This window comes from Citrus sinensis, chromosome 1 (genome assembly GCF_022201045.2).
Source record: "Citrus sinensis cultivar Valencia sweet orange chromosome 1, DVS_A1.0, whole genome shotgun sequence".
NCBI lineage: Eukaryota > Viridiplantae > Streptophyta > Magnoliopsida > Sapindales > Rutaceae > Citrus > Citrus sinensis.
This window is the reverse complement of record NC_068556.1, coordinates 19,842,733-19,856,281: the sequence shown is the minus strand read 5'-3', so window position 1 is coordinate 19,856,281 and position 13,549 is coordinate 19,842,733. Positions and strand designations below refer to the sequence as shown.

The following is a 13,549-nucleotide window of genomic DNA, read 5'->3' as shown; positions in this document are numbered from 1 at the left end:
CATTCTTCCAGCAATAAAAATGGTATATCGATTTGTTAAATGAGCTGTCGAAGGGTCGAGTATATCATATTTCAAAGTTTATAAGCTAATCAACAAAATCTAGAATCTTTTTGTTAAATGTTACAGGTTTTATTTTCTATATTTGCAAGAACAGACTTGGTTGTAAAAGATAAGAGAGACAAAGCCCTGAAGCCTTTATATTTGCATATAAGACATCTCCATCAAACTCACTCAAAAAAAAAAAAAAATGGAGTTCCATAGAACAAACATTCGCTTCTTCACAATTTTGTTCATGTTCATCATTTTGTTCGCTTCAAGCAGCACAATGCAACTAGGTTCAGCCTTGAGGCCATTGCATGCGAAGCCGCATATTCGTAACCTTATTAGCCATGCGACCCTCCAGAGGGCTCCCGTGCCACCTATTGGCGGTAATCCTTGCAGTATGATTCCCGGTGGGGGAGGGATTTGCCCCCCTCCTCCGGTCACCGACGTTTGATTTTTCGGTGGCTTATTAGCGCAAGTAATAAAAACATACGAAGCAAGGTAAAACTTAAAGGGGCTCTTTTCATTGCAGCAGCAAATGGTCGTGTATTCTTTTATAATTTTGTAAAAATTAAATGAGCTGAATTGCAGCGCCTGCTTATTGCCTAACGAAACATGTCTGTTTGGCTTGCATCCATCGCATTTGACAAAAATCCCTCAGTCAAATCCCTTTACTCATCTTTTCATTTGGTAAGCTTTCTTAAGGCAAAAAGAAAATTTAAGGAAAATTTGAGGAGAAAATGGAAGGATTTTCACGATTACTTCATTTTATAGCCAATGGGAAGAGGGGAAAAAAGAAAATGTCATTTCATACCATTTTTAATGCAATCACATACAATTAAAAGCAAGCCCACATTCAGATCAGATGTCGCCAAAAGTGCAATGCTTCAGAGTCTGGCTGAGAATTGAACGACGGGAATTGTCACATCAAAGAGATAACATTGGTAGTGGTTCCCTTTCGGTAACAAAATGGACCAGCAGATTTGCAAATCAAAAGTTTAATTAATAATTAAGTCGATTAATGCTTCAAACATGCATTATGTTATTTGGAGAAGAATTGACGGGGAGGAAAGATTTAATTAATAAAGGGTGAAAATATTTTAATTTACAAAGGGAATCAGAATTAATTGTATTGGTGCTTGTAGCTTAACTCAACACAATCTTGATTGAAAAAAAATTAATAAGATAAACTAGTTAGCCTAACAATGACCGAATTGGTAAATATATACCCGGATTTGAAACAGATGCTCCCGTTAAACCTCCATTTGCATTCACTTTAGTGGCGGCCTTGACATCATTTGGATTCATTCTGTACTAGTTCTTGAAATATTTGAATATCATACAGCAGTTCTGATTTTTATATTGGCACGTTATAATAAGTTTGTTTCATATAACCAAACCAAGAAGGTTCAATTAACCAATAAGCGCGGGTTGGAAATAAACTACAGATCCATAAACATTCAGAAGATTTGAATCCGTATCTTAAAAATCAAGATCCTTGTAAATTCGAATCTAGATGTAAGTATTATTTTATAATTAAATTTTAATTAAAAAATATATTAATAAAATTATTTATTTAATATGTATAAGTATAATTAACTCTATAACTATTAAAAATATGTTAAAAAATAAAAATAATAATAATTAGAAAATATTTTAATGAATTGGTTTACCTTAGATTTTTTTTTTTAATGTTTGATTTATCTTGTGTGAAATTATCAAATTTATAGTGTTGACTTATTGATTGTTAAATTATAATTAATTTTATTTGATATTATTAAATAAATTATTAAATTTAATATTATATTTAAATTTATTATTATGCGAATCCGAATATTTAAAAAATCTACCGCAATCATTGCTGGATCCAAATTTAAATTTTACCATCTCTAATCAATACAAACCACTATCAATTTTTAATTCTAGGGCAATTGTGAAATTTTAAACCTGCACTTTAATAAAAATATTTTTAAACATATTATAAAATTGGCTTTGGTTAAGTTACGCCATATACAACAACAGTGCTAGTGATGGGACTTGTCATTGTTGCTGTGCCTGGGCTCCTATAAAATTTTATATTTTTATAACATTAAAATACTTTATTAAACTCCACGAATTAGAAGTGTGCACGATTTAAAAGTGTCTTTATCAAACAAAAAAAAAAAAGTAAAGGCGCCTGTATTAAAGTATATGCATATATACGTATATGTGTGTGTGTGTATAATCTTTAACCGGTTCAGCCCAAACTAGATTCGATCCTTGCTTTCAACTGTCGGTCCAAAATAAAAGCCAGAACGGATCTGGAAGAGTAGTGAAAACCAGAAAAAACTAATAAAAAGTTTTTGGAACGGATCTGGAAGAGATTTCAAGAACTAACTAATCAATACATATATAAGGCTCAGACAGAAATGGAAATGGAATGAAGATCAAATATATCTGATTGGGCAGAGAAACACGGTAGAAAGAGAATCCGTCGTCAATATTCACCATCACCGTATACAGATTACAGTACAGATTAGAAAACTCATCTCATGACCGTGATTTCTCTGTCCAAACAAATATAATCGATCATTTTTTTTTCTAACAACGAACAACGAAAGTGATTTATTTTCTCACTTTGTAACCAGACCAAACCAAAGCAACATAAAAAAAGTAGAGCGAAAAGGTCCGTTTGTGTCTCTGGACATGGGCTTATTTATAGGCTGCTTATTTGGGCTTCAAGATTAAAACCCTAGCAAAGGTTAAAACCCTAGCACTTTTTCCATTTTTGGATCACTGTTGATCCAACGGTTACATTTTATAAACAAACATCCTGGTAATCTGAGCCGTTGGAATGGAAAATCGTAACGGCACGACACGTTGGAATGGAATTTCGTAACGGAACGACACGCGATGTGCATGAGGCTTTTTTTTTAATTAATTAATTAATTTTTTTTTTTTTTTTTTTTTTTTAACGTTCCTGGCATTTGCCCGTGTCGTGTGGTTAAGGAAAGTAGAGTGAAAAGGTTCGATTGTGTCTCTGGACATGGGCGTATTTATAGGCTGCTTATTTTGGCTTCAAGATTAAAACCCTAGCACTTTTCCATTTTTGGATCACTGTTGATCCAACGGTTACATTTTATAAACAAACATCCGTGTAATCTGAGCCGTTGAAATGGAATATCGTAACGGCAGGACACGTGGTGCGCATGAGGCTTTTTTTTTTATTTAAGTAATTAATTAAATTTTTTTTTTTTTTTTTTTTAATGTTCCTGGCATTCACCTTCCAAAATTTACAATGAAAGATAATAAAGCCCGTGTCGTGTGGTTAAAAAAATTACAAAATCTTTTTGCTCAAAAGTGTAGGCATACCTACAAGGCTACAACAAGTATTCTGGTTGTTCAAGTATCTGTTAAATAAATATGTGATTGATTCTGTCTAAAATGAAAGAACACTTCAAAAAGTGAAATTGAATCAACTCCAGTCACACTTCAACTCAAAATGTGAATTTTTATTTATTTTTTTCGGTTCTTTCTCCTCTTATCATCGATACATAATCAACCACCGATCAAAATGGCAAGGCACTTGAAGCTGAAATCCTGAATTGCTTTAGAGTACAGCTCTGTTTCCCCATTCAAGTTGTTCTGTCCAGTCGAATGGTTCCCCCAGTACGTGCATATTTTCCGTCTGATGACAGGCATTAAGACTTCAAAAATCCCGGCCAAGGATTTCACGTATCTGCAGGCTTAGATAATGATACAAGGCTTCTGTTGTACGGCTCATACACCTGGTGTACAAGACAACAATCTAAATCTGGAAAGCTGATTCAGTTTTTAAAAACATTAGAGTACGACATCCTTTTACAAGACCATTGTAGACCAAATGATTAATAAAGCAGAGTAGAAGTACCAGCACTGCATTGCATCCCCATTGCATGGATCAAGTATTGAATTCAAACAAATGAACAAAAAATGCAGTACCTTGAGAGAAGACATTGGGAGCTTCAATCTTGACTTCAACCAACCCCGTACATTCATAAATCTTCAACATCTTAATACTGCGGCTAGAGATGTTAATGCTCTTCAAGTCAAGAAGCGGAAATTTAGAAATTTGGTTGCAAAGACGCTCATCCTCTGTAGGAGCAGCAAGGGCAAATGTCAAGTGTTTGAGAAACTTACATGAGGCTAACTTGAACTCGCATTGAAATGGGAGTGGCCCTCGAATTGTAAACTTTTGGACATTCTGTGCTTCGAACCATTAATTTGCTTTAGAGGCAAGAATGACAAAATGTGATGTAGTATTGGTTCCGGCAAATCCAATATCCGGTCTATGCGGCCGAGGCTCTCCATAATAATATTATCATCACCGGATTCCCTCAACAATTACTTAGCAACTGATTAATATATTTCGATTATGTTGAGTTGAGCATCTTAAAAATAAATAAATAAATCAACAAATCATCTTAAAAAAAACTGTTTTTGAATTGAACGTGTTTGTTTATTTATCTAGGGAAAAAACTGTGACTTAAGAGAACAAACAAACAAGAAATTTGGAAATATCACCAAAAAAATTTTTAAAAAAATATTCCATGATTTTTTCCCACTCTCTATTCATCATTACTGAAAGACAAATATCAAAACAGCAAAAACAGAGGAAAAAAAAAAAGAAAATACAGAACTAACGACGATGAGGACCTCTCCATCTGATGAATCCCGCAATCCAACAGATGCAGCAGTTGAATTATCAAAGCGTTGATCTACTTCTTGTATATAGCGATTTTTTAGAAGATTCCTAATCCAAAACAGACTCAGAAAGTCAGTTACAGCAGTGGAATTATAATCTATTTTATATGTAAGTATTTTTAAGGATTACAAATCCAAATAGGATATGGTTTAGGGAATCCTTAAGACAATACCCGCAGAGGTTTACTTGCAGGACAAGGGTTCTGTGTCTTTTCAGTAACCGTAATAAGGGACCACGTAATTCTGAATTTAGATGGTTGAAGTACATAATTATGTATCCCAAGTGAAGTTGCATCTAACAAGTGTATATAGATATTAAATTATCAATTCATGATGAAAAAATAAAAATTAACTATACCCACGACAAAAATTTGATGACATATCACTAGAAATAAAAAACTATGTACATCACTATAAATATAACATATTGCTTAAACTCCAGCCTATGCATGTGTGTTGCCAACGGGCTATAAAAGACCATTGGCCAAGTTCATCAATTTAAGTTAAAACTGAAGTCCTGAATCGCTTTAGAGCCACTGCACAGTTTTCTATTCAAGTTGTTTAGTCCAGTCAAACGGTTCCCAGTCCCGCGCAAAAGTTGCCACCGCTTGCTTTTGTGCCTCCACAGATTCATGCCTCCTACGACGGTACATGTCTTCCTCGGGAAGGTGAAGCATGCCTCTTATGACGTTTAGTCCGAAGCTGCTTTTAAACTGTGTTTCGTCATCAATTACATGGACGAAACCCTTATTTAGACCAAATTCAACGTGGAAGTAAGGAAAGTCCTTTGGAATTGAACCACGCAAGCCCTTCACACTCGTATCAATTAACTTCTTTGCATTGTGCTGGCTCCATTCATCTTCAGCTTCATCAATTGCCTGAAACAGCTAGTTTCAGATACTTGTACTGTATATATTGAGACAAAAAGAATTGTACGTACACGGACATGCAAACAAAAAGAGGTGTTCATGTGGATGGGAGGATCAGTTCAAAAACATGAACTTTACAGGACATTACTTTATTATGCAAGCTATGTACATGCCATGCCAACCTCCAATTTTGTTTTACATAAATGTGCAACTAATTTGGCAATAAATGGGAATCCTACACAAAGTTAAGGGCAGCAAAAACATCTTTACTTAGGCCAGTCAAATTAACCACAGTTAACAATAAAGTGAAGCATAATATAGACAAGGAGAACCAGAAGAACAATAGAGAGAGAATGAATGACGGAATCTAACCTTCTTGAAATAGACAGGGGCCTGTTTCGCAATTTTTTGGGGCAAAGGAATGCACTCAATCAAACAATGGCGACGCTGTTGTCCCAAACCCATCACTGTTTCGAGAAACACTAATTCCTTCTCTTGCTTTGCAAACATCATGATAAGGCATTTCTTGAAGTTACGAATTTCATCCCACACATGACTGTCAACGGTTCTAGTCGCCAACTCATGCTGCAAAAGCAGAAACTCTTAATCAGAATAGAACAACTTAAAATCAAGTCAACCTTATGATAATAAAGGGTCAACTGCATGAGAACAAAGGGATTCCTTTTCTTTTCGGTTGACAGACATAAACCCTCAAGTATATGCAACCTCCAGCAAGATATAACATTGGCGTTCGACAGTTTTGCATCATGTGTGAGTCAAACCCAGACATGAGTTTACATCTTACCCTACATTCACCCTTACCACTGGGCCACCCATTCAGATTAAACAATTTCCATCGTGGATAGCAGTATGTTAGAACTTAAATTATTCAAAAAGTGACGGAAATTTCACAATTATAATCACTTTGGGATTAATCAAACTTTCCACAATGCCCATACATTCACTGTGTCCCACAGCCATCATTAAGTATAAATATTTGCTTCCAGGTGCCATGAATCATAAATTGAATGACTCCATTCCAACAAAGTATTGAAAATCCCCAAATATGTGTTTTAAGTTCAACCATGGAAACCATTCAACTGAAAACAAAACCCATAATAGAAAAAAAAAAAGAAAAAAAAAGTAATAGATTATAGTAAAGAAACAACATTACCTGCATTGGCAAGATGCAGCAATGACCAGGCACGACAGACTGCCACTGTGGCATCATCAAATAAGTAAAATTTGCTATTGCCACAACAAGGTGTCTTGGCCGGTTTGGATTCTCAAAGCAAAACAGGCAGCGCTCTTGTTGAGTCATGATACGTCTCGCAATAGCTCTTTCAGCACCCTTATTATCATTTGCTCCTCTCTTCTTCTGGGATTTTCGACTTGGACCATCTTCAAAATCATATTCATCATCGGCCCGACCAGATATACTGTATTGTTTATTATGCATTATCTTTTGGACCAGATTCCTATCAGCATCATCATCATCCTTCCTTTTTCGAACAGACAAATCATAAATAACATGCCTACAAATTAAAAAATGAAATATCCATTAGTACAAAAACTCCTCCGAAATATTAATATGGCAGATTACCAAGAACAGTACTCTTTCAACAACTTCACACACTTAAAGGGAAGTAAGAAAAAAGAATAGAATCTCCAATCACAATATTCAAAATTACCTGCCCGAGCTTCCAACACCTTGATGTTTAGTAGAATTATCAGCCGCACCCTGCTTTACCTTCATTTTCTCAACTTCTTGCTAATAAACAGAAACAAAAATAATAAAAAAACAATTAAACACGAAGAAGAAGCTCACAATCTTAATAGCTGGCTGTCCAAGTACAAAGTACAAAGATCTTCTTTGAAAATAAAAGATTATGCATGCATATATCTGTCCCAAACCTAATAGCCGAGTGCACAACATCAATTCTAATATATCTCCCTACTATGAACACTGGAATTCTGTGAGCACTAGCTCACAAAATTGGAAGCAAGAAATAATCCAATTATCTCTAAGAATATCAATGGTAAGAAACATTAAATCATAATTTTCATGATTTTTCAATCAGAAGTTAAAGAAAATTCAGTTTAAGTATAAAAAAGACTGAGGTAGAACATCATAGAGACTTATACAGATCAACATAAAAATAAAAAGAAAATAAAATAAACTCCTTAATAACTAGAGTATTACAAAAGTCCCTACGATGTTCTCCTTCGAAGAAACAAGAAGCACTTGGCAAAGTAGGCAGTGGATGGAACAACCAAGATTAGCAAAACAGCCAAGCGGCTGTAAAGACTTTTTAGCCTATTCATGAAAAGGGTTAGGGTGGTGGATAGACCAATCTCCAGATGAATGCTAATGAAAAGACCTGACCAGGAGCTTCAAAAGAAGCTTTATCATACTATCTTAAAGTTCCGCAAAAGACAGCACTAGAAAAATAGTAAATTTTTTTATGACAAATTCATTTGGCACTTTTAATTCTTTTATGTCAAATTGGAGAACCTCCAGATGGGTTTAACACCTATCACCCCAAATGCAAATAAGAGAGGAGAGAAGTTAGGAAAATATTGTCATACCAAAAGTTTTTCAGCTTCTTCATGCTTTCCTTTCAAACGCAGTTGCATTGCCTTAGCAGCTAGCTTGTTGGCACCCAGTCCCTCTTCAATCATAACGGTACTTTCGCTAGGTACTTTTATTTCAGATAACACCACTTCTGACTCCACATTGCCCTCATCATTAGGATTGGAATCAACAGGACCACCAGGATCTTTACCCTGCTGACGACTGAATTCACGCATGAAGTTTCCATCATTTTCAAACTTATTTAAGCCAGAGAATGCAGCAGAGACAATGTTAGCATCCCTAGCAGACATATGTTGACCTTTTCGCTTTCCCCAAGACAATGAATCACGAGCTTTAGGGGCTCTCATATCAGGATGCCGAAGAGACACATCCCTCAGGTAATCTCTATTGGAGGTCTAAGGATCACAACCACAAAAATCCAATGTGTTGGGAAAATTTCAGTTTCTCAATCAGAATAGAATCTTTAAGTATTTCAATCCAAATTACAAAACCACAAAATCATTAAGAGAGAGAGAAAATCAACTGTTGCAGTTACCTTCTGAGTATCTCTTTCCTTTTGATCTTCAGCATCTACTTGACAATCTTCAGTTAGTCCGCTTTTTCTGTTTTTTATGGCATATAAATGAGCACGAGATGGAGCAGCCCTGTGAGATGTGGCAGATACAGCTAGTTGACCAAGAGAACCCCAACGCTCTTCCACAACCTGAACCATTTAAATGAATAAAGAGCAAAATTCATACTGGTAATGCTTGATCGAATCTGAAAGGCATAGTAGCATACCTCGTCAAATCGTCGTCCTTCTCGAGCTGCCTGCTCCTGGGCACGCTTCAAAGCTTTAAGTCTCCAGCTTGCACCTCCATCACCAACAAGTGAGGAAGACAAAAGTTGCTCTCCGCTACCTTTATTCTCATCTTCATCTTCTGGATAGCCACTTCCATTATCCTTCAGATAAGGATTCAACTCCCTTGGATTCACCTTTGGCATCTGGCAGACAAAGCAAACAATGTGGAGTCAACAAACAATCATATAGACTAAATGACAGCAAACAGAAGACTCATGTTAACAAACAGGAAGAAATAAATATAAAGTTATATGCAGTCACATGACAATCATGTAGCCGTAAAGGCATCTGGCAAATATGTTTTCCATAGAAATCAGACATGCACATATGAAGATATCTAAAACAGGTCCAGTACAAGAGCTACTCCAAAAAACCAATTTTAACCAGATGCAACAACAATTCAGAACAAAAAATAGACGAGGATAAAGAAAGGCTAGATGAAATATGATCAATAGATTGCAACTAGAAGGAAGTAAGAACAAATTGACAGCATACCTCCTCATAAGGAGGTTCGTCTGGTTGCTTCTCAACAGGCACCAAAGGCTTTCTTGCTGTCCTCTCTGCAGGCCTCAGCATCCACTCTAACCCCATTTCCTTTCTCACAATTTCCTTCTCCTTAAATGATTCTGATCCTCTATTGTCATCTATATAGCAACATGCAAAATTTGGATCAAATGAACATGATAAACTTGAAGACAATTTTTTTTAAAAAAAAAAAACTGAAAAACAAAATCACTGCAAAATGCATACCAGACAAGCCATCCACAATGTCCTCTTCATCCCGTCTCTCCTTATTTCTTTTCTTTCTATTCCCCTTGCTTCCTTTCTGGTCCTCATAGTCTGAACCAGATGAAGAATAATTCTCAGAAGAATAATGTTTCCTACCAGTTCTTGAACCTTTATCAGTACTTCTCTTACTCTTCTTTTTTGCACTCCTATATTTCCTTTCATCTCGGTCAGAACTGTCCTCACCCTCACTTTCACTTACTGAATGTTCATCCGACGAGTACCATTTCTTGCTTTGTCTCGACCGTTTCTTTATTCTCTCAAGATCATCATCCGAACTACCACCGTAACTTGAACCCTTCTTCTTTCTCCTATGCTTTTCCTTCCTACTACTTGATTTCCTTCCCTTTGCATCCAACTTTTCATCTTTTACCTAACAACAAATAACCGAGTTAGTAGATACATAATTAAAATTATAAGCAAAATAAAAACTTTCACAAGCTAGATATAGTATTAAAAAGTAACAAAATTTACTTTATCAACTTGATCGCGAGGTATGAATTTCACTCCAGCAAGCATCTTTTTGATTCAACAAATCAACAATGTATTTCCAATAAGAAACTGCAATAATAAAAAGTAAATCCATATCAAAGCAATATAAAAACTAAATTTTTCACTCAAAGCTTAAAAAGACGAAAAACGATAACCATGTAGATGTGTTCTAAATATCAGCCATCCTGAATGTGAATCTTTTGAGAATTAAAGGCTACTTATTAATAAAGCTTATGCCTAAAATGGGATAAAGATTCCTTATATAATCTAAGCTTTCCTTAGTTTTTAAAATTTTATATTGCTTTGATATGGATTTACTTTTTATAGCAGCAAATAACAGCTAATAACAGTAGAAACTCACATGAAATTTTTGTTATATGCTCGCTAATAGCTGTGAGTATTGAGCGGATATTTACTTGAAGATTTATGAACCGGCTATCCTCTTCTCTGCAGAAAAATATTAGCAAATAACAATCAATTTTTGTTTCTATGAAACGTGAAAACAGTTAAAAAAGGAAAAACAACATAAAAAGTAAAAAGCAGCAAAAACTTTATCAATAAGCAAAAAAGTAAAAAATTACCTAGAAACAACAGAATAAACACCAAATAACATATTTATCCACGAAAAATAGCAAAATAACAGCAAACAACAGTTAATAATAGTAGAAACAGCAGTGTCAGCAATAAATAACAGTAAAAGGTTATCTAAAACAGCAGGAAAAAACACAAATAACAAATTTATCTAACAAAAAATAGCAAAAACAACAACAAATCAGCAAAATGGCAAGCAGGAGAAACAGTAAAATCAGCGATAGCAACAACAAATGCAGCAAATAACAGTACAAGCAGGAGAAACAACAACAAATAACAGTAGAAACAGCAGTAACTGACAGAAGAAACAGCATAAACAACAACAAATAATAGTAGAAACAGCAGCAAATAACAGTTGAAACTGAAGAGCCAGCAGCAAATAACAGCCGAAACAAATAGACAACAAAAAGTTACCAAATAATAGTATAAACAGTAAGAATCCAGACTTGGTTAGATGACTAGCTATTAATCCCTCTTAGAAAGGTATATAGTCTATTAATCTAATTTACAACTTAAATAAAGTTATGTCGAGTCATATATCTATTATTTTTGTTGAAACAAAAATCTCTGTAGATATAATAACTTCTTTCTATTGACACCCAATAACAATTTAAGTTTCTACATTTTTTTTGCAGAATGCTAAAAAAAAAGGAAAACTAAACAATTTTTGCCACCGACACGCAATAAAATATCAACAAAATATCAACGGCAGATTAGTAGCCTGTAGCCTGATTGCAAAAGATTTGGATGTTTCATTAAAAAAAAAATGTGGGATCACATGAAAAAGCTGTTATCTTCTTTCTTATTTCCTGGAGCAGCGACATACTCCCCAAATATAAACCTCAATTAAACCCCAAAAGACCACCAAAAAAAAAATGAAAATACAAAAAGAAGATAAATTAAATTTCACTTCAGTAGGGTTCAGTCGGGATTGATTTTCGAGGCAACAAGCATTTTCTTATCTTTCATTATCGAGGGGCATGATGATAGATGTTTAATACCTCCCCTGAATTGATTGCAAAACTCTTTGCGCCTGTTAATTTCATATTATCACTCTTTTTGCTTCTTCAATTTTCACAAACTTCATTTATGATCTAATTGAAACCCTAGGCAAGGGAGACTAAGGAAGATGCTACAAAGTTGGGAGTTCTGTGATGTGCAGAGTCAGAGAAAAAATGCGGGCAAGAAAGCTCAAGAGGGCCATAGCCAACTCAGTACTCACCTTCACTAGAGCGAGAGCAACGACTGAGAGAGGCAGCAATTGCGGCAGCGACGGCTGGCGATGATGAATTAGGTTACGAGCGGTTGCTGACAAAGATGATGGCAGCAGATGAGCAGCGGCTGACAGTGGTGGAGACAGCTGCCGAATATGACAGTATTACACAAGCGGCGGTAGACGGTGGTGACCTTGAAGGCTTGAATCGGGTTTGTCGCGTTTGGTGAGAGTGGGATCGTGAATGTGAGAGAGGTCGAGGAATTGCCGATTTTGGGTTAGAAAATAGATAGGAATTGCCTATTTCGATTTTGCTTTTTATATTTTTAATTAAATAATATTTTTAATCAAACCCACCAAACCGATTGGTTTATAATAAACTATGTTTTATAAGAATCCAATTTCATATAGTTAAATTGAATTGATAATTTATAATTACATAAATAAAAATCTTATGTGAAAAATATTTTTATTTAAGTTTAAATGATAGTCTTTTTTAAAAGAACATTAACTGCATTATACTTACTCATAAATTTAACTATACATTCTATCAATCATATGGATTAATTTTAATTTTAACCTTTAAAAGATATAATATTTAACTCATAATTTTAATCAAAATATATGTTGAGCTAAATTAAACTACCTACCATTCAATCATTATTTTGAAATTAAGAAGCGTGCAATCGGATGAACAACTCATCACTTATAACTAAAAGTCTTCTAATACAATTAGTCATAAGTCTTAACAAAAAATGAGTTAAGTTTACAAAAAATTGTTAGTTTGTCCTTATATTGCCAAAATTTCTTGAATCTCCATTGGGATTCCAAATTCTGGCTTATTTATGCGGGATTAAAAATAAAATTTTATCTTAATTTAATATTCGGTTTTATCTCAATTTAATATTCAGGTCGAGATTAAGGAGGTTTGAATTAATAATTAACACATTTTATTTTTTTTTTATTTTTCAAAATATTAATATTTTTTTTGTTATTATAATGAAATTATATTACTTGTTAATTAATAAAAAGATTAATCATCAACAAAAATTAAAATAATTGAAAATGCATTCTAAATTTACAACTTTATATTGATTTACCACATCTGTAGCAACTAAACAGTTAATTAAATGTGCCCCCAAAAAGTAGTTATTGGCAACAAATATTATAGGTCGCTATGAGACACTTTTCGCGACGAAATGTTTGGTCGCTAAAAATACCATTAGCGATAAGAACTATTTCGTCGTCAAAGAGCACTCTTTAGCGATGAAATATTTCGTCTCTAAAGAGTGTCTTCTGCCATAGAAATATTGTCCCTAAATTAGATTTTGGCGGTGAAAAACTTGGGTAGCTAAAATGATTTTAGCGATGAAACCATTTTTGTCGCCACAAGAATC

General features: G+C 34.4%; 1 protein-coding gene across 3 annotated transcripts in view; it reads right to left on the bottom strand.

The window, feature by feature from the left end:
* The window catches only part of LOC102622499 (uncharacterized), a 37,078-nt gene extending 24,633 nt beyond the window's left edge, over positions 1 to 12,445 (bottom strand). The window contains exons 1-12 of one of the 3 annotated variants that reach the window (XM_052437241.1): positions 12,162 to 12,443; positions 10,710 to 10,795; positions 10,331 to 10,417; positions 9,821 to 10,229; positions 9,566 to 9,714; positions 9,010 to 9,213; positions 8,765 to 8,932; positions 8,223 to 8,624; positions 7,325 to 7,404; positions 6,808 to 7,168; positions 6,006 to 6,218; positions 5,099 to 5,642 (exon numbers count right to left, since the gene is read on the bottom strand). In XM_052437241.1, the coding sequence (XP_052293201.1) occupies positions 5,313 to 5,642; positions 6,006 to 6,218; positions 6,808 to 7,168; positions 7,325 to 7,404; positions 8,223 to 8,624; positions 8,765 to 8,932; positions 9,010 to 9,213; positions 9,566 to 9,714; positions 9,821 to 10,229; positions 10,331 to 10,375 (2,361 nt within the window). In that variant the 5' untranslated portion in view covers positions 10,376 to 10,417; positions 10,710 to 10,795; positions 12,162 to 12,443 and the 3' untranslated portion in view covers positions 5,099 to 5,312. Of the gene's footprint in view, positions 1 to 5,098; positions 5,643 to 6,005; positions 6,219 to 6,807; positions 7,169 to 7,324; positions 7,405 to 8,222; positions 8,625 to 8,764; positions 8,933 to 9,009; positions 9,214 to 9,565; positions 9,715 to 9,820; positions 10,230 to 10,330; positions 10,418 to 10,709; positions 10,796 to 12,161 lie in introns of those variants that run through there. The other 2 variants (XM_052437253.1, XM_052437248.1) reach the window with 2 other exon arrangements.
* Positions 12,446 to 13,549: the final 1,104 nt, after the last annotated feature.